We start from the raw sequence: 22,946 nt of genomic DNA on the forward strand, positions 1-22,946 counted from the left end.
CTCCCTTGAATACACATTGCAGGTAAGATAAGGTCCCACTTGGTGTTATTCTCATAACACCTCGGACATCGCTTTATTGCACTTTTTTTTTTTTTTTGAGAGAGAGAGAGAGAGAGAGAGAGAGAGAGAGAGAATTTTTTAATATTTATTTTTTAGTTTTCAGCGGACACAACATCTTTATTTGTATGTGGTGCTGAGAATCGAACCCCGGCCGCACGCATGCCAAGCGAGCGCGCTACCCCTTGAGCCACATCTCCAGCCCTGCACTTTTTTTTTAACAGTTCTTTTTAAAGTATTTATTCACTTATTTTATTTTAGTTGTAGATGGACAGTATGCCTTTATTTTATTTATTTTTATGTGGTGCTGAGAATCAAAACCAGTGCCTCACACATGCTAGGCAAGTGCTTTACCACTGAGCCACAAACCCAGCCCTTTATTGCACTTGTAACAAATATTTTGTGTGATTACACATTTGATTTCTGTTTGCTGGTAGAATAAAAGCTCCATTCAGGCAGGGCCTATTTCTGATTGCTTACTCTGATGCACTGTGGGAGGAATCCATCATTGGATGGATGAGGGAGAGGAGGGATTGGGGGGATAGGGGAAGTGGGTGAATGAGGATCTGTGGACCAGGAGAAAGCCCTACGCTGGGTATAGAGGGGAATTATTTGTCTCTAGGGACACTAACCAAAATCCTGAAAACAAATAAATGCAATAAGAGTCAAGGATCAGGGACTGATGGAAAATTCCCTATTGAGAATGAGAAGAGGAAGTAGTTTTGAGTAGTCAAAATGGGTTCATTAATAACAAGCCTTCACTGGGTATCCACTGAGTACTAGGCACAGTGCTGGGTGCTGGGCACACAAAGACTAACTTTATTACAGCTTGGTCCCCAAGTGACCTCACCAGCCTAAAATGCCCAGGATCACCATTCTAAACCCAAGTGTGGGAAACTGGGGAAGATCTAGCCAAGTCAGCCAGCTAGAGAAATGTGAAGGGAAGATAGACCTGGTTGGGAAGCTCATGGCTTGATTATGTCCGTCTCTAAAGGATACAGCATCAGTAGAGGAACACAAGTACATGGGTGTTACTTCTGTCTTCCAAGTGGTTGTGACACCCAGCACACAGACAGGTACCCAGAGCTTGCTTAATGCCTGTTCTTGTAACTGAACTAATGAGCAAAGTACACAAAATTTGGAGTGAACCATGTGGTTTTCAAGTCTTCTGTACCCCTTACTGATTTGCCTTGGACAAATCAGCAACCCTATCTGAACTTCAGTTTCCCCGTGTACAAAATGGAAATAATAATGCCCAATTTTCAAATGATGATGGGCTATCAACTCCACAGTCTAACAGATGTTGGATTCTATCATTAAGACACAGTCCCTGCTTTAAGTCATGTAGGAAGCACACTTTGTGGGAGGGGAAGGGCCCTGGTGATTGAACCCAGAGGCTCTACCACTGAGCTACATTCAGTCTTTTTTTATACTTGAGACAGAGTCTCACTAAACAGTCCAGGCGGCCTCCAATTTGCAGACCTCCTGCCTCAGGCTCCTGAGTAGCTGGGATTACAGGTATGCACCACTGTGCCCAGGTTACAAGGCAGCACTTTCAACACCAGCTGGTGGAGTTGTGAGGGACAATCACCTGACCCTGAATAAGGAGGTGATCTTGAAGTGGAGAGCAGAGAACATTCCAGGCAGATGAGCTAGGGGCATAGAGTTGGGAGATACATATGGCGCTCAGAGCTGTCCTCAGGCTGAGTGACCAGGATGTAGCACTTGGGAAGCCAAGGAGCTGAGGCCATTACTATGCCAGAGGCAGATCAGGTAGAGTGCAGCCTTGTGGTACACAGCAAGGAGTCTACACACTTGGCACAAGTGATACTAAAGACCCTAAGGGCAATCAGATGTGCATTGAGGAAGGTCCCCTTACTGCCATGCGAAGGACAGAGATATCAGCCTGGAGGCAGGATGGTCAGGCAAGGTGCTGTGGCCGTGGACATGGTGAGGGGGGAAAGGCAGCAGCCTTGGACTTGGGGCTTGAGGCCAGCAGACTGGCGGGCAGGAAGGAGCCACTTCTGCTCTCTCTCCTCTGGCCATGTGCTCAATGTGCTTCAGCATCATGGGATATCAGAAAGGGCCTATGTAAACACTGACAGAGGCTTACCCAGGTTTTAATTCAAATCCCCCATTTCTAGCTAGAAAAATGGGACCTTGGGCAAGGTTCATAATCCTTCTTTAAAATGGGGCAAAAATGCCTTTAAAAGGGTTAACAGGAGAATTAAATGACATGACTCTAAGTGACTGGAGGTAGGTGCCTGGCTCAGAGTAGGTACTTGGTAAATGTGGTTCAGAATGCTTGTCCACCTTTTCTTCTAATCAAAATTTGCCTTATAACTCCATGTATTAAATATTCATGGATCTTTTGTTACCATACCTGCCTGCCTTCCTGCCTTCCAGAAATATCCTCCAGAGTGTAAGCTCCAAAAGGACAGAAGCCGGGCTGGGGACAGAGCTCAGTTGGTAGAGTGCTTGCCTTGCATGCACAAGGCCCTAAGTGAGCCAAGTCTATCTTCTACATCACTGCAGTCCCATCACTAATACAGTACCTGGCCCCCAGAGCAGACGCTCACTTAATTTCACAGAATTAATTGAACACCTTCTCAGCACTCTTTGTTCTAAGAATATAATCATGAACAAGAAAAAGTATGGTTGTTTTAGTGGAGGAGACAAAAGCCCACAAGTGATTTCAGATAGTGACAATACACTAAAAAAGTACAAAGGATGACATGTTAGAAAGTGACCAGGCAGGTCAGTTTACAAGCTAGTGATCAGAGAAGGAGACTGAATATTCCAGGCAGAGGGAACAGCTAACACAAAAGCTCTGAGGCAGGGACCAGCTTGAGATGATCAAGAAACTGAAGGAGCTTGTGTGGACAGAGCACAAATGACGAGAGAAAGAGACCCCCAAGACTGGAGAGGTGAACGAGAGCACCTCTTTCAAAAGCCACATGCTCTGTAAGACACAAGGAGAGACTGGATTTTATTCTAGGCCAGCTGGGAAGCCACTGGAAGGACTTTAGCAGGAGATTCCCATCTGATGTACACTTCTGAAGGATCACTCTGGCTACCCTGTGAATACATTGGGAGGGGAGGATGGAAGCAGGGAGCCCTGCAGGGTAGCAAGTTATCGCAGTGCTCATATGAGAAGCTCGCACAAGAGCACAGTGGTAAAAAAGTAACACAGGGGATACTCGTGTGCTCTGTGACCATGTCTCCCTTCCCTTGGCGGCATGGAGGCCCTGCCCTTTCCTATCCTTCCTGCCAGCTCTGATGGCCAGGGGAGCAGGCATGTTAGTCATGTCCATCTGCCCCAGGAGCCTCTAAAGGATGGGCCAGGCTTGGTTCAGGTTGGTCTCTAGCTCTGTTCAGCTGCAGGCTGGATGTGGCCATGCTGAGCCTCCAAGGGCTGAATCAATGAGCCAGTGAAGGAAGATGAAGGAGCAGTGCCACCAATCTGCAGCCTTGTATCTGAAAGCACAATGACATCAGCAACTGAAAGGGAAATGGGCAGGAGAAGGAAGCTGGGGCAGATGGCAGGTGGCTCTATGGAATGACAGACAAAACTACAGCAGCTGTTACAAGGAATCAGGGCAAAATTGGTTGGGCCACTGAGTCAGCTCCAAGGTGTGGGGTCACATATTTGCCAAAAGTGGCCCCTCCCAGGCAGGGACAGCATTGGTGGGCAGTGCAGGTGCCACCGGGCCTGCAACCTGGCAGGTTTCCAGAGGGATAGAAAAATCAGGGTAAAGAAGGAAGTCTTGGGAAGGACAAGATAAATTACCTAACACTCCAAAAACAGTGTGAAATAGGCTGGCAGAGGGAGGGGAGGGGACTGTCCTTCCCTGAGGGCTCAGGCCCAAAAACTTCAGCTATAGGAGAAAAAGGCTATGGCCTAAGTCAGGGCATTCTGCTGAGGAGGGTGGTGTCACAGACTAGCCACCCCATACCTCATATCCCACCTGCAGTGCAGTCCAGCAAGAGGCCAGCTGGCAGACAGGACAGGGCAGAGACAGCTGCAGAGCTCACTTTCAGCCCACTGTCACTTCTCAGATAGCTTCTCAATCCCGGGCAGCTGCTCAGGCCTTGACACTCCAAACTACTCTCCTCCCGAACCTATATGACCCCTTGAGTGTCCCCATCACCCTTGAGAAAGAATTCAAGTTCCTGACCTGCCACCCAAGTTCACATTGGTCCGGCCTCACTCAGCTGCATCTCTGCTTCCTTTGTGCCTATTCCACATACCTGTGTTATCAAGCTCATCTTGTCTCTGGGCATACTGTCCCTTCTCTGTGGGAGGTCCTCTTCAACTATCTCAGCCTCTAGGAACTTTATAAACTCAGCATAGGTCCTCATCCAAGAAGCCTTTCTAGAGCAATCCAGGCCTTGGCAGGCCCTGCAAGGGCTCTCTACCAGACTGCCTTGTCTCCTGGTGGTCAACCCTGCCAGTGGGCTCCTCTGCCCAATGCACCAGTCAGAGCGCTCTGCTTCCACTCAATTCCCTGCAGCCCAATTAGGTGATTCTCCTGCTGCTCTGTGCTGGTCACAGAGTACAAAAATGTAGTAGTGAGGTCCCTGCTGTCAAGGAGAGCCATGTGCTCAAGAAGGCAGACCCACCACAGAAGCCACCCACCCCAACAGGGCAGACCAGGAAGAAACAGTTCACACACCTTCCAGGGCCCAGAAGAAAGACAGAAGGCCTCCTAGAGAATGAGGAATCCAAGTGGGGCCTCAGAGGACTGAGAGGGGGAGGAACAGAAAAGGCATGTCACAGAGAGGAAAGAAGGAAGGAAGACTAAGGGCTGTGTCCAGCAAAGCTAGGCTGAGTCCAAGAGAGGAGGGGCCTGGGTGAAGGGCCCAGGATACGAGCTGTACCTGCTCTGTGGGTGATGGATGCCAAGGGAGATTTTGAATCAGGAGAGTGACATGGCTCCCAAAGGTCAAGCCAATCCTACTCTTAATTGGCTCCAGCACACCCAGCACCCTATCGGTGATACCCAGAAAGTGCACAAAGGAGGAGGTATATTTTGCCTGTTGGTACCTTGGGCCATGTCACACCTGCTGGCTGCCACATGGGGTGGGGAATCACATTGGAGAGGGGACCAGAGGGGAGTGAGGTCTGCACTTCTGCAGGGGGCCAGGGGAGGGGACATTGGAAGACCCTGCCCCATGCTTAACATTTCCTCACAGGTGACAATGTGCTCTGACTAGACCAGGCCACAGAGCACATGGGTCTCAGATCTTCTGGAGCTGGGTAGAAAGGCAGTCTCAGGACGGTCGCTTTTCAGGGGTCATCAGCTGCTCCACCTCCCGCATGAACCGCAGACACATCTCTTCCTGCCAGGGCAGAGCCACGCACTGCACAGCCACAGGCAACCCCACACTATTCTTCATGGCCTGCAGGGGACACAGGCATCAGGATGGACAGCAAAGCAGGATCCCACCCCAGGCCCAGAAAGCATATGCCCTACTAGAGAGGAGAGGCAGCAAGGCAGGCCGGCTTGCCCAGGGGCTCGCTTAAAAACAGCTCTGAGGCTTCCCTCCTCAGCAGGCAGAGCTGGGGCAGGGAGTGAACTGAGGGCATGGGCAGGCCTCACCTTCTTCAGCACCTTGTCCCAGATATCCCCAAAGTAGCCCCTGTAATGTTCCATCTGGGCCTCGTCCTCAGCAGTCACTGTGGTGACAGGCACCACCCCCGCAGGAAAGTCCAGGCAGTTGAAGAGCACGGTGTAGCTGATGGCCCCTGGAACACATCACAGTGGCTGCAGCAGGCCCTGAGACTGGCAGAGCCAACTGTCCTTTCTGGACCTTGATCACCTTCCCTGTGAAATAGCACCCTGCTTCCAGAGTCAGGGAAAAGCCCTCTCCCAAGATTGGTGCTTCAGTGCAAAGTCCAGGAGCCCAGCAAGATCCATAGATGTTTGCCCTGTGCCTTTGCCCAGGTAGTTTCCCTGCCTCGAACATCATTCCTATTTTCTTGGCTTATCTAGATCTCACCTAGATTCAAATACCATTTCCCAAAGTAGACTCTAACTAAACATCCCCAATTGCATAGTGCTTATGACAGGGAGCCCATTCCCTCCCAGAGCATCCCACATGACTCCCATCTCTCCAGCCAGCCAGCCTTTGAGACCCACCCCTAGAGCAGAGTGCTCCCCCAGTATTGGAGTCCTCCCTTAGTGCTCCTCCTGTACTTCCAGTAGCTCCACAGGGCTCAGGGCTGAACCCATAGAAAAGAAGGGACAGGTGGAGTGTGAGGAGAGCAGGTGGGGCAGCAGGCCTCACCTGTGGCCCTGCCTGGGGCATTCAAGTTCAGAGCAGGACCCAGCATGGGGGTTAGCAGAACATCCAGGTCCAGTGCTTTCCACTGAGCAATCACAGAGTTGCGGTACACCTGAGGGAATGCCAGCACACCAGGGAGGTGCTCAGACCAGGACAGTTCAACACAGGGACATTGGCTGGGGGTCTGGTCCCAGCACCTGCAGCTGGATCTGAGCTGAGCCAGGAAGCGGTCCACAGGCAGGCAGCAAAGCTTCTTGGGAACACTGTTGTTTCCACCTCCACCTCCTGCCCAAACTATAGACACTTCCTGCTGAGGTGAAGCCATGTCCTGCATAGCCACAGGCAGCTCCAAAGGGGCAAAAAACAGGAGTCCTATGCTGACCCAGCCCCATGGGACCTGGGCAGATGAGCATCAGAGAGCAGGACCCAACGTGCAGGATGGAGATAGGGGGCGGGGATGACAGGTCTCTCCAGGAGACTAGTGGGAACAGTGGCTAGAAGACCCTGCTGCAGGTGCCCTGAACAACTCCACCCTCCCCTGCCACCTACTGTAGAGTAAGGGCTCAGGCCTCACCTCAATCTTATGCTGCAGTTCCCAGAGCTTTCCAGCTGACCTGGGCAGAGAGAGTGAAGTCACCAGCCAGCATGGCCACAGCCAGGATTACCTAGTGACTCCACAGCAGAGCCAGCCCTGGACCAGGACTGATTTCTTACTACCCTCAGGACCCTGGAGAGGCCAGGGCTGTCAAAGGTCCTAAGTGTTACAGGTGAGAGGAGTGAGTCCACAGGATACCAAGGCTGGAAATGGGGTCATTTGTGCCCTACTTTTCCAGTCTGAGCCACTAAGGAGAAGATGGGACCCCATACATCCATTCGTTTCAGATCTCTAATAGCATTTAACCTGGTTCCCCAGTGTCCAGCACCCCATGTGTCACCCAGCCAGGGCCAACTCCTTCTGATCCCTGTGCCCCCGCCAGGTCCGTTTTCTCTCTTCTACTTCTCCCCTCTGTTCCCTCCTTGCTTTTGCTCTCCAGCCAGATCTGGACCCTATGCTTCAAGGTCCCCCTGGGGTCACACAGGTTGCTCCCTGCCTATTCAATTCCATCCCAGAAGTTACTTCCAGTTGTCAGAAACCACCTGGACTCAGATCTGGGTCGGGGAAAGATAGGGGCAGACATCTAGCATGGAAATGTTCTCACCGAGGCCTCATGCTGCTGAGAAAGGATGCCATCCGTGGGAACTGCACAGGAACACACACAGGGTCAATGACTAAGCTTGGGGCAATGAGTGGCCACCATGCCACCCACTCCATACCTTCCCCAGGCCCAGGTCACACCCCTTTAGGCAAGAAGGTTGGAAGGGATGGGGAGGAGAGCAGTTGGGGTGGAGAGAAGTGGCAGCCATGCCTGCCCAGAAAGGCCAAGGGAAGGCTGGGAAGAGCCAGAGTCCACGGGGCATCACAGGATGGGCGACCCCAGAGCCTCCCTTGTCCCTTAGCCCCTCACACTCTTTGTGTCCTCACCAGAGGCTTCAGCAGGAAGGCCAGCAGTCCTCTAAGCCAGCTGGGCAGCTTCAGAACTAAGATCAGGTCCCCCAAGCAGGGGTCCACAAAATCACCTTTGCTGGGAGATAAAAGGCAGAGCCTTGGTGCTCCCACCCTGGTATTCCTCCTGGCCTGCTCCTCACTGACTGTGCCCTGTTCTCTACCCTTCCCCCATCTCTCCTTATCAGACTTCAGTAACTAGTGGTCTCCAATCCTTTTGTCTGCCTCCTTCCAAGCCATGCTCATCTATATTCCCATCCTCCTGCCATAATCCCAACCTGAACTCTAATCCTCCCCAGACAGACAAGGAAGCCCCCTGCCCACCTTCTACTGGATAGCCAGCTCTGCTCAGGGGCTACAGATGCACAATTCTGCCTCCTATCAGGCTGGCACCTTTCCAAACTCTCCCTGGCAAAGTGTCTCCAGGCTCAACTTGCACAGCTGGAGGGATAGCAAGGTCCCTTCCCAGAGGCCCAGGCCTTCTTCGAGTGCAGCTGAGTTGGGTCTTGCTATCCTGGGCTGAGCATTTCTCTGATTCCACCACAGACCCTGAAGTCCAACAGTACTCACAAGTTTTGGAGGAAGCTGTGGCCACCATCACTGAACAGCCCACCTGTTGACAGGGTCTCCAGAGCATAGGGGATGTTGCTTGGCAAGAAGGGAACCAGCTGCAGGGATTGAGGGGTTTAAAGCCCCCAGACTTAACAACCCTTGGCTCCCATGACTCCGCCTGCTGTCCCAGGGACCCTAAGGATGGACTGCACCCATTCTGCCACATGGTAGCTCTCACAAGAGCCATAAAGGATGCTTTACTGGCCCATGAAAACTCCCCGTAAAAATGTCCCTCATGAGAGAATTCTGGAGTCGTAGAATTCTCCCAGTATTACCATTTCAGGGCCCCAGAAACCTCTGGACGGCTATGTACCTTGTCTGGGGTTGAGAACCTCCCCGCCCACTGCCAAACCAAATGCAGCGCTCACACATTACCTAGCACTGGCTGAGTTATCATGATCTTCTCTCTTCAATAATTCTGGCCTGCTGTCTACATACTGATCCCATATGGTGACAGTCATTATCCTCAATAATTAAACAATCAAGAGGTTGGGGGCCTGGGAGGAAATGGCCATGGGTACCAGGAAGACTGCCTTGGAGGAAAGGAGATGCCTGGACTGTGGGTTCCTACAGTCATACCGTGTGGCCAGCAGCTTCAAGGCTCTGCTTAGTCTCCAGTAGGGCCCGCTTCATGGCTGGGCTGGGCATGGTGTAGTTGTCAGTCTCATAGTAACCCACACGCAGGGGCCGGGAGCTTGTGTAGACCTGGGAGCAAACACAGAGGGCATGGTCAGGGCAGGAGCAGGACAGGAGAGGACAGTTTGAGCAGAGTTCCTAGAAGCCAGAGAAGCTACTCAGCCCCAGAAACAGCTACAAAGCTACAGCCTGGACCCCTTTGGCACTGTTTCCCCTGAAAACAGATCATCAGCAAGGTCAGTCCCTTCCATATACGACCTTTTCATAAAACACCTTCACAATGACTTGGTGGCAGACAGAGCAGGGATGAGGATTCCCATTGGTCATATGAGGAAACTGAGGCTTGAGGTCTACCTAGAGTCTGAGACCCAGAGTGGGGCTGGGACTTGCCTAAGGTCACATAATGCAGAGATAAGATTAGGCCCATATTCAGGCATTCTGTCTCCTGAGCCAATATGCTCCACTACCTTGCCCTGTCCCCATGATAAACAACTTTTTATCGATGAGGGACCTCTTCTCCTCTTCTCCCTCCGTCTCTCCCTCCCCATCTCTCTCTCTCTCTCTTTTTTATTTTTCCTTTTTTGATACTGGGGATTGAACCAAGGGGCACTCTATCACTAAGTTACACCCCTAGAACTTTTATTTTTATTTTTCATTTTGACAGGATCTCACTAAGTTATCCCAAAATTGGCCTCAAACTTTTGATACTCCTGTCTGTGCCTCCTGAGTTGCTGGGATTGTAGACATGTGTCAGCAAGACCAGCATCTTATTGATTCTTGAACAGTCTTCATCAGCTCTTCAGTAAAAAGCATCAAATGACATTTACACCCCATGATTCTGAACCTCTTACCTCAAGGTCCTCAGCTTGCTTTTCCCCAGACCTCAACAATTAGATCATGATCCTTACCTAATCACAGCCAACATGCATGTTGGAAGACCTGCCTAATCCAGACTCCGCAATCCACCCTCTGGGGCACAGCTCAGGCTGTTGAGGCAGGGTTCCACCACTTCAGAAAGTAATGAGCTCAGCTTTGATCAATGGGGCTGTCTTGGTGATATCCTGGGGAGCAGGCACTCTACACTACCCACAGCTTGCTCACCCTAGGTGCCAAGCATGCTATTTTCTGGGGATATAGACAGGACTATTGTAAGTAAGGCTGTTATTTACTGAGAATAAAATACAGCCTAGGTACAAGAGTTCTCTGGCTGAGAAAAAGGTCCTGACTGGTCCTCTGACACCAGCAGAGGTTGAAAGCCTGAGGGTTTCCAAATGCAGACAAGAGCGCCACCTTGTGCCCACCTACGGAGTAGCAGTTGACCCTGCCCTCAGATCTGGGGACAGTTTTCCTGGGACAGGGCCTGGAAGACCTGCCCACAATGACTAGGTTCAGAAGTTCACCCCCTTTCCCCCTTTTCCACCCAACTCACCTCCTCCCTGAAGGGCACTGGGGGTACAGTGGGGTCCAAGCGGAACATGTCTTCACATAGCAGGGCTCTCAGGCACAGCGCTAGGCTCTCCACATCCCGTGCCATGGGGCCCACTGAGAGTTGCACTGTGGGGCAAGGAGGGGAGGGGAGGAAAGAGAGGTCATCCAGCCCCAATAGGCTCTGGGGCTGGCAAGCATGAGTTGGACTATGGCCCAGGAGTTGAGCAAGACAAGGTCAGAACTCAAATCTAGAGGGCCTGGTAGCCAGACACTGCCCCCCAGAGAAAGAGGGACAGAGGTGGATCAGGCTGACCCCCACCCTCCTCCAGGGACTGAAGGAACCAGACCTCACCTGCCACCTGTCCATAGACACAGCCCTTCAGACCACTCTTGCTGAATAAGAAACACAAATGTTGGAAATAGAAAATGGCTATCCTTTGCCCACCCTCAAGCCCAAGCAGCATCTCTAAATTCCTAGCACAGGAAACCAGGAACCACATAGGACTGTGATGGTAATACTCCTCCCAGCAAAAACCTGGTGAATGAATCCTTGCCTGGAGCCCAGAAATGTGGGAAGTTAGGCCAAGGTCAAATAGCAAGGGGCCCAGAAGCTTTCTGTACCCACCATACCTGAGGCGGTTCCCAGTAGGCTTGAGGCCACAGATTCCACAGAAGGCAGAAGGGAAACGGATGCTTCCCCCGATGTCAGTGCCTAAGCCCAGGGGAGAGCCTCCGGACCCAATGAGGGCCCCCTCACCCCCTGAGGAGCCACCTGGGCTCTTGGAGGATTTCCATGGGTTCAGGGTCTGGCCAAAGAGGGGGTTACTGCAGTCATAGCTGGAGGAAACAGAACAGGTCAGTCTGGGTCACGCTGGCACTGGTGTCCCTGCCCACCCCACCTCACCTTACTGAGGCCCAACCCCTGAGACCCAACCTGAACATGGACTGGGGGATGTTGGTGTGCACAAAGGGCACGGCACCCTGCAGCTTCAGCACTTGCACCACCACGCTGTCACACTCCACTGGCATTCCCTCATTCAAGCTCAAGCCCAGCGTAGAGTCATGGCCCTGGAGGAAGCACAAGCACCAAGAGGACAATGCAGATGAGTCAGGAGCCCCTCTGCAGCCCACAGTCCCCTCCACCACTGTCATACTGGCTGAGGCCAGGCATATCCATGGTCCTCTCTCAAGGCCTCTGGACTTGATATTTCCTCTGAGGGACCCAAATGACCCAGGACACAGAATTGGCTAAAGGGACAGAGGGGAACAGATATCACAGTAGGGTGTACCTTGTAGCTGAAGCACTCCTTGAGGCTCAGGGGGACACCATAGAGCAGGCCATGCCTTGGAGCCTGGGTCAGCTGAGTCTCACAGTCAGCCAGGTAGGAAGTCACACAATTGATCCCTTTGTTCACTTCCCAGGCCTGAAGAGGAGAGAAATGGAAACAAAGTAAAGTGAAATGGGATTTTTTTTTTTTAATTGTGGTAAAATGTGCATCATATAAAACTGGTCTTTTCAAATATACCCAGGGAAAGGGTAACCAGCAATATGGCCCACAGACAGGAACACCTAGTGCCCACCATCCACCTAGCTGGGGACATTTGGCCTCAGCCTCATCCTATCTCCAGCTTTCAACTTCATGACACAGAAAGAGGAGAAAGAGAGAGAAGAGAAAGAGAAAGAGAAAGACAGAGACGGGGGTGGAGAGGGAGAACCTCCAGGGCCAGGACACTTGGGGGAGCAAGATACAGTCCTCAAATATTCCCCAACAAGAGATGAGTTGGGAGAAAGATGACCACTGGCCTCTGCTCTCATTCCTCTAAGCCAATCTCTGCCCAGAGAGGCAGATGGGAACCAGACAGGGGCAGACCTCCATGTCAGGTCACCTGAGGGTCAACTGTGGAGCTGGCTAAACTCAGGACCCAGCCAAACACTGTCTCCTCTACCCTATGCCTGGCCCATACCTGGCCCAGCCCAACCTCCCCTTTCCCAAGGCCTCTTGTTTCTGTTAATCAAGGCACATGGAAGTGACTGGCTGCAGTGAAGGATGATGACAGAAAGGAATGATTGTGGAGGTCTATCTAGAGTCCCCAACCACAGCCTCAGGGGCCAAGAGGAAAGGCTAGGGGAGAGCCCTGTACAGCCTTCAGTGCCTCCTCTGGTTCCTGTGAGAACCGCAGATTGTGTGGCCACACCCAGGACTGTGTAACATCTATCCCCAGGCCACCCAAGGCAAGAAGGGAAGAGCCCATCATTTGTAATCAAAACTCTCTCTTCTGGTGACAAGGAAGAGTGAAGGCCTTTCAGGGTCCTTGTTAAGGAAAAGCATCACCATCTGCTGAGATTCTGTCAGTGACACCTGCCACCCATGCTCTCTCACCCTCTCTCAGCTGTAATACCTGTCATATCACCCCTCACCTAATACGCAGGCCCATCTGCTTAGCGGTCATACTATCACACACAAGTCACACGCGTAATGCAAAATTTATCCTTCCTTTCTTTTTTGCACATATTTCTTGAGTACTTTCTGTGTGTTCAGTACTAAGGTTCAAAGACAAATAAGGAAAACTGTTCACAAAGAGCCCACATGGGCATGGAAAAGGAAGAAGACAGGCCTGCTGTGGACAGAGAGCACTCAGAGGGCTGGCAGGGCAGGGGGCAGGGGCCAAGTGAGCATGGCATCCTACTCAGAGCCCTAAAGGCTCAGCCAGGGCAATGAATATCCCTCCTTCAGCAGCCTGTTGGAGGCCAAGTCCAGGGACAAAGCAGAGGGAAAGCCAGTGGAGAGCATAGCAGGTCCTAAGCTCTGACACTCTAATGCCCTGAACTCCTGACCACCAAGGACTGCAGAGCCGAAAGGGCACCTGGCCAGGAGGCTGCTGCTGGTGAGTGTAGTGAAGGCCAGGGTGGCTGAAAGAGGATAAAGACAAGGGAGGAACTGAAGAGAAACAGAAGATAGAACAGACCAGACTTGGTGACCAAAGAGTGGAGGCGTAAGGGACAGAAAAGTCTGGGCTGAAAGCCAGTTTTCTAGATAAAACAACATGTTCAGTGTCTTCCCCCACATGTACGTGCACACTCACGCACACACAGAGCTCTCTGGCCTCTTCCCTCCCTGGTAGTCCCTGGCACTCTGGTCTCACCCTTGCCCTCAGCAGGATCATTCTAGGCCAGGTTTTCCTCACACACCTTACAGAGAAAGGGAGGAAGAGGGAGCAGAATATCGGGGCTGGAGGGCAGCAACCTTACCTTTCCCACATAGGTGAAGAGCGCAGCTTCAGGGGACAGCTCTCCACTCTGTAACTTCTGCACCAGTTGAGGCAAAGGCAGGGCCAGCAGCGCCTCTGAGTCCAGGTCGGGGTTCTATGAGAGACACTCAGATCAGTCCCCTCTTCCCAAAGGCCCCTGAGCCTGCAGCAGATCCCTGTGGCCCAGGCCCCTGAGCCCCCACATACTCCAGAAGCTCAGTTCCACATGCCAATCCACGACAGACATGCCCAGACACAGTTCTGACACCAGGGCCAGGACCTGGCCTGGGCAAGCCGCCACCTTTGGGCAATGAATATCCCTCCTTCAATAGTCTGTTGGAGGCCAAGCCCAGCAGTTGTACCAACCAATCACCATTGTAGGCCTACTGCCCCCAGGCACCACACGATCCTTGGGTTTTGTTTTTGTTTGAGACAGTGTCTCAATAAATTGCCAAGACTGGCCTGGAACTTGCTATCCTCCTGCCTCGACTTCCTGAATAACTAGGATTACAGGAGTATGCTACCACCCCTGGCTGTGTTCCACATTTTGATTAAATGTTACTACCACTAGTGGGGCGTGGTGGTTCACGCTTGAATCCCAGCAACTCTGAGGTGGAGGCAGATGGATTGCAAGTTCAAAGCCAGCCTCAGCAACTTCCTGAGGCTCTAAGCAACCTAGCAAGACCCTGTCTCAAAATAAAATATAAAAACCAGCTAGGGATGTGGCTCAGTGGTTAAGCACCCCTGGCTTCAATCCCTGGTACCAAAAAAAAAAAAAAAAAAAAAAAAGTTACTACCACTCCCATTGTGTAGATAAAGAAACAGGCTCAGAGAGGAAGTACCTGGCCTAGGACCATAAAGGTAAATGGCTGTACTTTGCCTACTTAGCACAAGCTGCTCATTGGCTATCCACCTGCACTTGATCACCCAACCCCTGCAAGGGAGGGCAAGAACAAGACTCCTTCAGAGGGGCTGGAGACTACACCTGAGAGGAAGGATTTATACTTTCATTCCACCAGCTCATGAGGTGTCGCCTTTGTACCAGTGCCATGGCAGGCATGGGGATTAGGCAGTGAATGAAAAGCTGTGCCCACGTGAGCTTACACAAGGCAGGGATAGAGAGCAGGGATTTAATAGGTAAACAAACAAGAATCTGACCTGGAGATAAAGAAAATAAAACAGGGTGTGGTGAGAGGCAGCACATGGGTGGAAGGGACTGCATGTGGGTGGAAGGGACTGCTCTCCACGGTTCCAGGTCTCTGGGGTCAGCCCTTCCCACAAACACCCACTTGCTTCCATCCTCAAGGGTATTAGACCAATTAGCAGGCACTTAGTCACAGCCCCAACTGTTCACCTGACTCCCTATTATTTCTGCCAAATCACCAGAGACCTCCTTGACTTTACTCCACATCTCCATGAGGCAACCTCATCAATTCTTCCTGAAGATAGATAGTTCACTTCCCTGGTTTCCCTCCTTCACTACTTCCTCTGTCATTCATTGATCTAGTCAGTCAACAAACATATTCTGAGCACCTACTATGTGAGGGGCTATGAATTTAGAAGGAACCAGGAAGACCCAGAAAATAAAAAGCTAAGTCACAGACAGGTCATGGCAAGTGTGAGACAGCAGATCAACAAGCGCTGTGGCGGGAATGAGAGGACTGACTTAGATGGGCCAGGCTGGCCTATTTGAAGAGGCGGTACTCCAGCCATCTTTCAGATCTGGAAGATAAGAAGGAACCAGATTCAGGAAATACAAGCTCCTGGAGGCTTCTCCAGGGTTCATCTTCCCTTTCATGTGCTAGGAGCCAGCCTCCCTGGCTACCACTCCACCTCCACAAATGCCCCTGACTCTCTCCAGTCCTCTGCCTGCCCACAGCCTCAGGATCCTTCACTCAGTCCCATCCAAGTGGGCCTGAACCCAGTCATGGGGCTACTCTTGTCCCACCCCTCCATGTCCTTCCCTCTGAGCTCATCACCTCCCCACACTTTCAGCAGGGTTCCTCCTCCTCACCGGACCCTGGACCCTCACTCAGGCAAGTGCACCATCATCCCTTCAGGTATTCAGGGGAACACCCAGTCATTCAAGAACCTCCCTCTCCCTCCTACCCACATCCAACCCGTCACCAAGCTCTGGAAAAATGGCTACCTCTATCCCTCCACCAAGATGCTCACCTACATTCATCTTTTTCTCCTGGGTCACACAGGGAACTTAACTGCTGCCCTGCCCAAGCCCTGTCCCTCTGGCCCGCCCTTCCTTCTAGGACCAGACAAGTGCCAAAGCTCAATCTGGCCGTGCCTGCCCCCTTAAAATTCCCATCCTGTCACGCACCAAGATCCAGAGCATGTTCCAGAAGGAACTTACAAGTCATGGTCTTGTCAGACTCCTCTGTACCCCAAATGCACCACACCTCCACAACTGAACACCTTCCACCCCATGGACCATGGCCATTATACCTAATGTCCTCAGGAGTCCTTCCCTGAATTTGTTAAATGGATATACTTACTTGGTTTGCCTTTGGTTGGTGGGAGGGGGAGTATCAGAGATTGAACCCAGAGGCCCTTAACCACTGAGCCATATCCCCAGCCCTTTGTATTTTTATTTTGAGACAGGGTCTCACTAAGTTGCTGAGACTGGCCTCAAACTTTCAATCTTCCTGTTTTAGCCTCTCAGGAAGGGGAGATTACAGGCATGTGCCACTAAACCCAGCCTTAGTATGCTCTTTTTTAAAAATATTATTTTATTTGTTGATGGACCTTTATTTTTTTATTTTAATGTGGTGGTGCTGAGACTTGAACCCAGTGCCTCACAACATGCTAGGCAAGTGCTCTACAACTGAGCTACAATCCCAGCACTTGGTATGCGCCCCCCCAACTTTTTTTTTTTTGTGGTGCTGGGGATTGAACCCAGGGCCTTGTACATGTGAGGCAAGCACTCTACCAACTGAGGTATATCTCCAGTCCCCTTGGTATGTTTTTTAATACAGAAAACTAGAGTAGAAAAAAGTGGGTCACTGATCTCTACCCAAATACACCAGATAACCCTTGTTGAGTTGTTTTTGTTTGTTTGTTTGTTTGTTTGTTTGTTTGTTTTTAGGCACATAGAATGAAAAGTGATCATTCACACACATACCCCTCCAACCCCACACAGTCCCTCTACTGAAAAGGAAACTATTCTTAATAGTTTCTAGTGAACTTTTACAGGGGAAGAAAAAAAAGTTTGAGGGGCTGGGGTTGTGGCTCAGTGGTAGAGCACTTGCCTAGCATGTGTGAGGCCCTGGGTTCGAGTCTCAGTACTGCATATAAATAAAATAAAGGTCCATTTACAATTAAAATAAATTGCACATATTGGTGCATTGAGGGTGCACCAATATGTGCTCATAACAATATATATATCAATATATATTTTTTTTAAAGAGAGAGTTTTTAAATATTTATTTATTTTAGTTTTTGGTGGACATAACATCTTTTTTTAATTTTTATGTGGTGCTGAGGATCGAACCCAGCGTCCTGCGCATGCCAGGCAAGCACGCTGCCACTTGAGCCACATCCCCAGCCCAAATATATATATTTTTAAAAGTTTATGAAATACCTACAACATATATAGCTACTTACATTTATTCTTTTTATACAAAATGATCACACTACACAGAGTACTACGTTCTGCCTCTCCCATCTCACAATGGAAACAGAAAATGTGGGGGTTTTCTGATTATAAAAATATGTGCTCATTGTTTTTAAGAAAATACCTAAAAATATGGGGAAGAAATTAAGATCAGCAGAGAGCCCACCACCCTGGGATAATTACCACCTGCTGTCTGCTGGCTGTCTCCTCCCATCTTGTCACCAAGTGCCTACAGAGACAGCTGCAAGTTATCAGCCACACCATCCCAGCATTTTAATTCTTTCCTAGGTTTCTTCCTGTTGACAATTGATGATACAGTTGCTAATAGCTATTTTTAAGTCTTCAACTAATATTAGGCAGCCAAGACATTCTTTCACAAGACACCAAAGTAAGCCTGCGCCTCCAGAAGGCCCATCTGAACATAGGGAAACTCATTTTGTGTGGAGAATGCAGGGATGTATACTGATGTCCTCACTGTGTGGCCACCCTGCATGGGAACTTTTCAAGAGGGGGCTACCGTACCTATCTTTTAAGCACTGCCTCTCCTCGGCTTCGTTGTCTCCTTGACCTATTGTCCTAATTTCAGGTCTCCTGGATTGTCTTCCCTGACACTTTTCTTTTCTCTCCTGGTTTTTATTGTTTTTGTTCTATTTCAAGATATTTCCTAAATAAATTAAATTAAAAGGAAAAGGGACTGGGATGAGAGCTTATTTTTTTTTTTTAAAAGATATCTCTCCATTTGTCATGTTTGCCACTAATCTCAATGGTAATCATGTTCTCCTTCAACTCACCTACTGAATTATCTCAAAGTTCTGTGTAAGGCAGACTTGGAGAAAGCCAGGAGATGGAACCAGAGGTGGAATCCAGTTGAAAGGAAGTAGCATTCATAGGACCAGTGGGTCTCTGCTAAGTGGTAGGTATATAAGGTGGAAAAGGCATTGAGGGTGCACCAAAAGCATGTGTTCGAAGGCACAGAGGTAGGCACAGTGTTCTGTGGTGCCTGTCCCAGCCTTAGCAATGGTCTCTCTTCAGTCTAGAAAGCCTATCAAACTCACTCAAGGGTCAGATGAGAAAAACGGGTGAATGGTTGTTTTGAGTAAACCTCCATGGTCGACGGAGTTATCAAAAACACAACTTTCTCTAGAGTTGCTCTGAAGAGGTGAACCATTTTGTGATGACTCAGAGATACATAGTACCCCCCACACCCAATCACACATACATCCAGTGTGTGTTCTCCTTGGTCCACAGCTAGCTAGCTTTGTCCATTATCTATCAAGGAGATGATATACAAAAGTACTGTGTGTTCCCAGGGCTGCCTGGATCCTTCTTTTCTGAATGGCCCTTGGTTGTCAGAGCTGGGTTAAGAAAGTCCCAGAAGAAAGGCTGCTGAACAGCCTCTGGTCCTGCCTCCCTCATCTAAGGACCCAGAGCTTATAAGAAGGGCACCACAGGGATGAGCAGGGGAAGGACTTGGTCCTAAGGCTGGTCCCTACCCCAAGGCCTACAAAGTTATTGGCTTAGCCAGTTAAATGGTGCACACCAATAGTCCCAGCTACTCAGGAAGCTAAGGCAAAAGGATCACTCGAGGCCCATGAGTTCAAGATCAGCCTGGGTAACATAGTAGTGAGACTACAGCTCAAAAAAAAAAAAAAAAAAAAAAACTGGGGAGAGTGACCTGTAATCCCAGTGGCTTGGGAGGTTGAGGCAGAAAGATCACAAATTCAAAGCTAGCTTCAGTAATTTAGCAAGACCCTCAATTTAGTGAGACCCTGTCTCAAAATAAAATATAAAAAGGGCTGGAAATGTAGCTCAGTGGTAAAGTGCTCCTGAGTTCAATCTCTGGTACAAAAACAAAACAAAACACCCCTTTACTGACTACTGAACCTCAGGGGCTCCCAGCTAGTAGTCCCTTTGGTTTCTGGTCATTAGAAACCCAAAAATGTAATTTCTCCTCCTGAAAGAGCCAAGCTTTGGTGTTTGAGGCTAAGTCTCCTACTACAGGAAGGGTATAGAAACACCTCTTTGTATTTCAGATTCAAAATGTCTGTCCTGAAAGATCTGTTCTTTAAAAAAATGATGCTGGGAAGTGAAATGCAGAAAGAGCCATCCTTCTACCACCAACAATGCCCCTCCCCCGAGCCCTGCCAGTCAAATGCATTCCTTGTGATTCCTTCCTATGGGCAGGAACTGTGGGCAGATTCCTGCACCTGCTCGCTGCACTGAGCTAAGAGCTGGTAGAACTCAGCTGCTTCACAGAAGGACAGGAGTGGGGCAGCCAAGGGTGGTCCAGAATGAACCAGGGATCATCAGGAGGACCCTATGTGAGGGGTATCTCCATCGCTCAGCCAAAGAAGAGACTAAGCAGTGAAGAACCCCTGATTAGGCAGTGACCAGTTTGGGTTGAACATCAGGGACTTCCCAATCTGGGAGAAGAGAACTCTAAAAACTGACTAATGACCAACCAAGATGCCCTTCAATAGATGGATGGATAGGGAAACTTTGGTATATACACACAATGGAACGTTATTCGGCATTAAAAGAGAATAAAATCATGGCATTTGCAGGTAAATGAATGAAGTTGGAGAATATTATGCTAAGTGAAGCAAGCCAATCCCCAAAAAACCAAAGGCCAAATGTTTTTTTTTTGTTGTTGTTGTTGTTTTATTTTTTGATATGAGGATCTTGACTCATAATGGTGATTGGTGGGGGAGGATGGAAGGAATGGAGGAACTTTAGATAGAGCAAAGGGGAGAGAGGGGAAAGGATGGGGCATGGGAGTAGGAATGATGGTGGAATGAGTTAGACATCATTACCCTAAGTACAAGTATAAGACACGAATGGTGTGAAAATACTTTGTGTACAATTAGTGTCTTGAAAAATTGTCTCTCTATATATAATATGAAATGAATCGCATTCTGCCATCATGTATAACAAATTAGATCTCCCAGGTGATGGGAACAGCAGGAGTCAGGAGGATGTACATAGATGGAAGGCAGAGAGGGAATCATTGAAAATTGCCACTTAGCAGGTAGTCAGTGATAGCAAGTGATTTTTTGAGTTGGGCAGAGCCTGAACTAGAACCTAGGTGCCCAGTGGAACTCTCCAGCTCACTGCAGTGGGGAGGAGCAGGAGAGGGATTAGGGAAACTGGGCATCAGATACTGGGTGTGGCCTTGAATGTGGGTAAAGTTTTGGCTGGCTGTAAATTTCAATTTACTTCACATCATTCCTGAGGCCAGAGCATATTTATTTATTGAAATAAAAATATATTTGGTTTCCAGGGCTGAGGTTGTGGCTCAGTGGCAGAGTGCTTGCCTAGCATGTGTGAGGCACTGGGTTCGATTCTCAGCACCACATATAAATAAATAAAATAAAGGTCCATTGACAACTAAAAAATAATTTAGAAAAAAAAATATATATATTTGGTTCCAAACTCCACTAATCAAGCTGGTTGAGAAGTCATCCATTAGTTTCAGTTTTCTTTTTGAGTATGTGGGGGCACCAGGAATTGAACCCAGGGGCACTCAGCCACTGAGCCACATCCCCAGCCCTGTTTTATATTTTATTTAGAGATAGGGTCTGATTTGCTTAGCGCCTCGCTTTTGTTGAGGCTAGCTTTGGACTTTCGATCCTCCTGCCTCAGCCTCCTGAGCCCCTGGGATTACAGGCGTGTGCCCACCACCTGGGAGATCCCACAAACACCCAGGGTAAGTCTTCTTTCCCTCTGCATGTCAGAATATCTCCCAGAGGTCAGCATTTTGGTTTCTAAGTGGGGCCAATTTTCATACACCTGAAGGAAAGTCCCTCTTCTAGATGCCATTCCCCTCCCCCAGTGTGCACCTCCCCTGCAGTCAAACACACACACTGAGATGATCCAGAAGTAGCACAGGGAGAAGCAAAGCTTATTGACAGATCATCCGGGGAAGGCTAGAACTAAACTGCTGTTGGAAAGGGTTGTCAGGGGTTGGACAGCAGGAGCTGGGAAGACCTCCACTCTAGCTTTACCAACAATTCATTGTGCACTTGGGCAAGTCTCTTTCTGACTTGCTCTAAAGATATTCGTGGACAAACCAACAAGCTTGAACCTTAAACTCTGGATGCCTGGGCCAGGACTCCGTGGTTGCATACTGGCGTATAGTTGGTACTCACACTAGCGTTCTAATATTCAGATACTCCGTATTCGAAAATCTTTGGCACGGAGCAAAGCTCCTCTTTGACCCGGTGTGGCGATGGACCTACACGACCCGACCTGTGCCTTTCGTTTCTTTCCTCCACCTCACCCAGCCCTACCTGGCTCGGAAAGAGAGAGAATGCCTCAAAGTGAAGAGAAGGAAGTCCTACACCTGCGCTGCCCGCCTGTCCTCCGCGCGTCCGGGAGGCTGAAAGTGCTACCAGGGCTACCCCTGCGCCCTACCCACCCCCGCCCCGGCCTTGGCGGTCACCTGGAGCCGGAAGCGCTGCGCCGCCTTGTCCATGTTCTCCAGGCCCGCTCGCTGCCTCTGCCGCGCCCGGGCCGCCGCGCCCCGCGCCGACCGGCGCCCGGACCAGCGCAGGGCCACGGCCGCAGCCACGAAACAGCAGACCAGGGCAGCCCCGGAGGCTCCAGACAGCGCTAGCCACAATTCGTCCGGCACCATGATCTCCCTCCGCGGACTGATGCCGAGAGTGGAGGGAGACAGATGAGGAATCAGCCTGAGCAGCCGGATGGGCTCCTCCGCAAAACCCGGCCTGGATCGCACGGGATTCTGCGCCCGCCTGAAGGAGGGGCCGGGCGCCGGCCGGCGGGGGAGTGCGCCGAGACCCAGGCTGGCGACGCGCAAGGGTCAAGGTCAAACGGGGCTGACGGCTGGGATCGCTCCGGGTGTCCTGGCACTTTAGGCCAGCCTGTGCTGCCAGGCGAGGGCATCCGCTCCACGTGGGAGCCCTCGGAAGAAGCACCAGTATAGCAGCAATTAGGCACCGCAGACTGTAATCAGGCCTCTGCCCCGGAAGACTTGACCCAGCCAGCGCTCAGTGGAACAGGCTGTTCAAGAGGATTGAGAGCAGCAACAGACTGGACTTTTGGGCCCCATCGACTTCATAAACTCTCCAGCAGCATCTTTCCTGGGAAAGCATGGAGGCCTTGCACCACAGGGCGCCCCCTTCCCCCCAACTTGGGGTGCTGAGCATCGAACCAGGGCTTCACACGTGCTAGGGTAGGCGAGTGCTCTATCGCTGAGACACAGTCCCAGGCCCCCCCCCCCCCCCCACACACACACACACTTCTTGAGGGCCCAAACTGTCCATCATTTGTACTTTTCCCCAGCCACTCCCTCCAGACTCTTCTCTGGATTACCCTGTCCCAGTCCTGGGCCCTCCTGGACTTCACACCCAGTAAGCAAAAAGAATGAAGCAGGAATGGAGTCTGATGCCCCTTTCTTTTTTTTTCTTTTTATTTTTTTAGTTGGACACAATATCTTTTTTTTTAAGAGAGAATTATTTTTTAATATTTGTGGACACAACATCTTTA

General features: G+C 50.3%; 1 protein-coding gene across 1 annotated transcript; it reads right to left on the reverse strand.

The window, feature by feature from the left end:
• Positions 1-121: 121 nt before the first annotated feature.
• Positions 122-22,141, reverse strand: Faah (fatty acid amide hydrolase). The gene is made up of 15 exons (XM_076860473.2): positions 21,880-22,141; positions 13,815-13,928; positions 11,854-11,988; positions 11,499-11,632; positions 11,195-11,401; positions 10,917-10,957; positions 10,566-10,690; positions 9,080-9,205; positions 8,459-8,556; positions 7,868-7,967; positions 7,545-7,585; positions 6,920-6,959; positions 6,349-6,457; positions 5,661-5,806; positions 122-5,460 (listed from the first exon to the last, which is right to left on the reverse strand). Exons 1-15 carry the CDS (start codon positions 22,072-22,074, stop codon positions 5,332-5,334), a joined length of 1,740 nt encoding a protein of 579 aa, XP_076716588.2. The 5' UTR covers positions 22,075-22,141; the 3' UTR covers positions 122-5,331.
• Positions 22,142-22,946: the final 805 nt, after the last annotated feature.

Source organism: Callospermophilus lateralis, chromosome 7 (assembly GCF_048772815.1).
Source record: "Callospermophilus lateralis isolate mCalLat2 chromosome 7, mCalLat2.hap1, whole genome shotgun sequence".
In the NCBI taxonomy this organism is placed as follows: domain Eukaryota; kingdom Metazoa; phylum Chordata; class Mammalia; order Rodentia; family Sciuridae; genus Callospermophilus; species Callospermophilus lateralis.

What these genes read in the sequence shown, in the direction of transcription:
- Faah (XM_076860473.2), bottom strand. Translation starts at nt 22,074, where the DNA reads ATGGTGCCGGACGAATTGTGGCTAGCGCTGTCTGGAGCCTCCGGGGCT. An exon ending in CGCAGCGCTTCCGGCTCCAG is followed by an intron (nt 13,929 to 21,879) that starts GTGACCGCCAAG and finishes TGTCTCTCATAG; the next exon opens with AACCCCGACCTGGACTCAGA. An exon ending in TTGAAGCTGCTGGCCACACG is followed by an intron (nt 8,557 to 9,079) that starts GTATGACTGTAG and finishes CAATCCCTGCAG; the next exon opens with CTGGTTCCCTTCTTGCCAAG.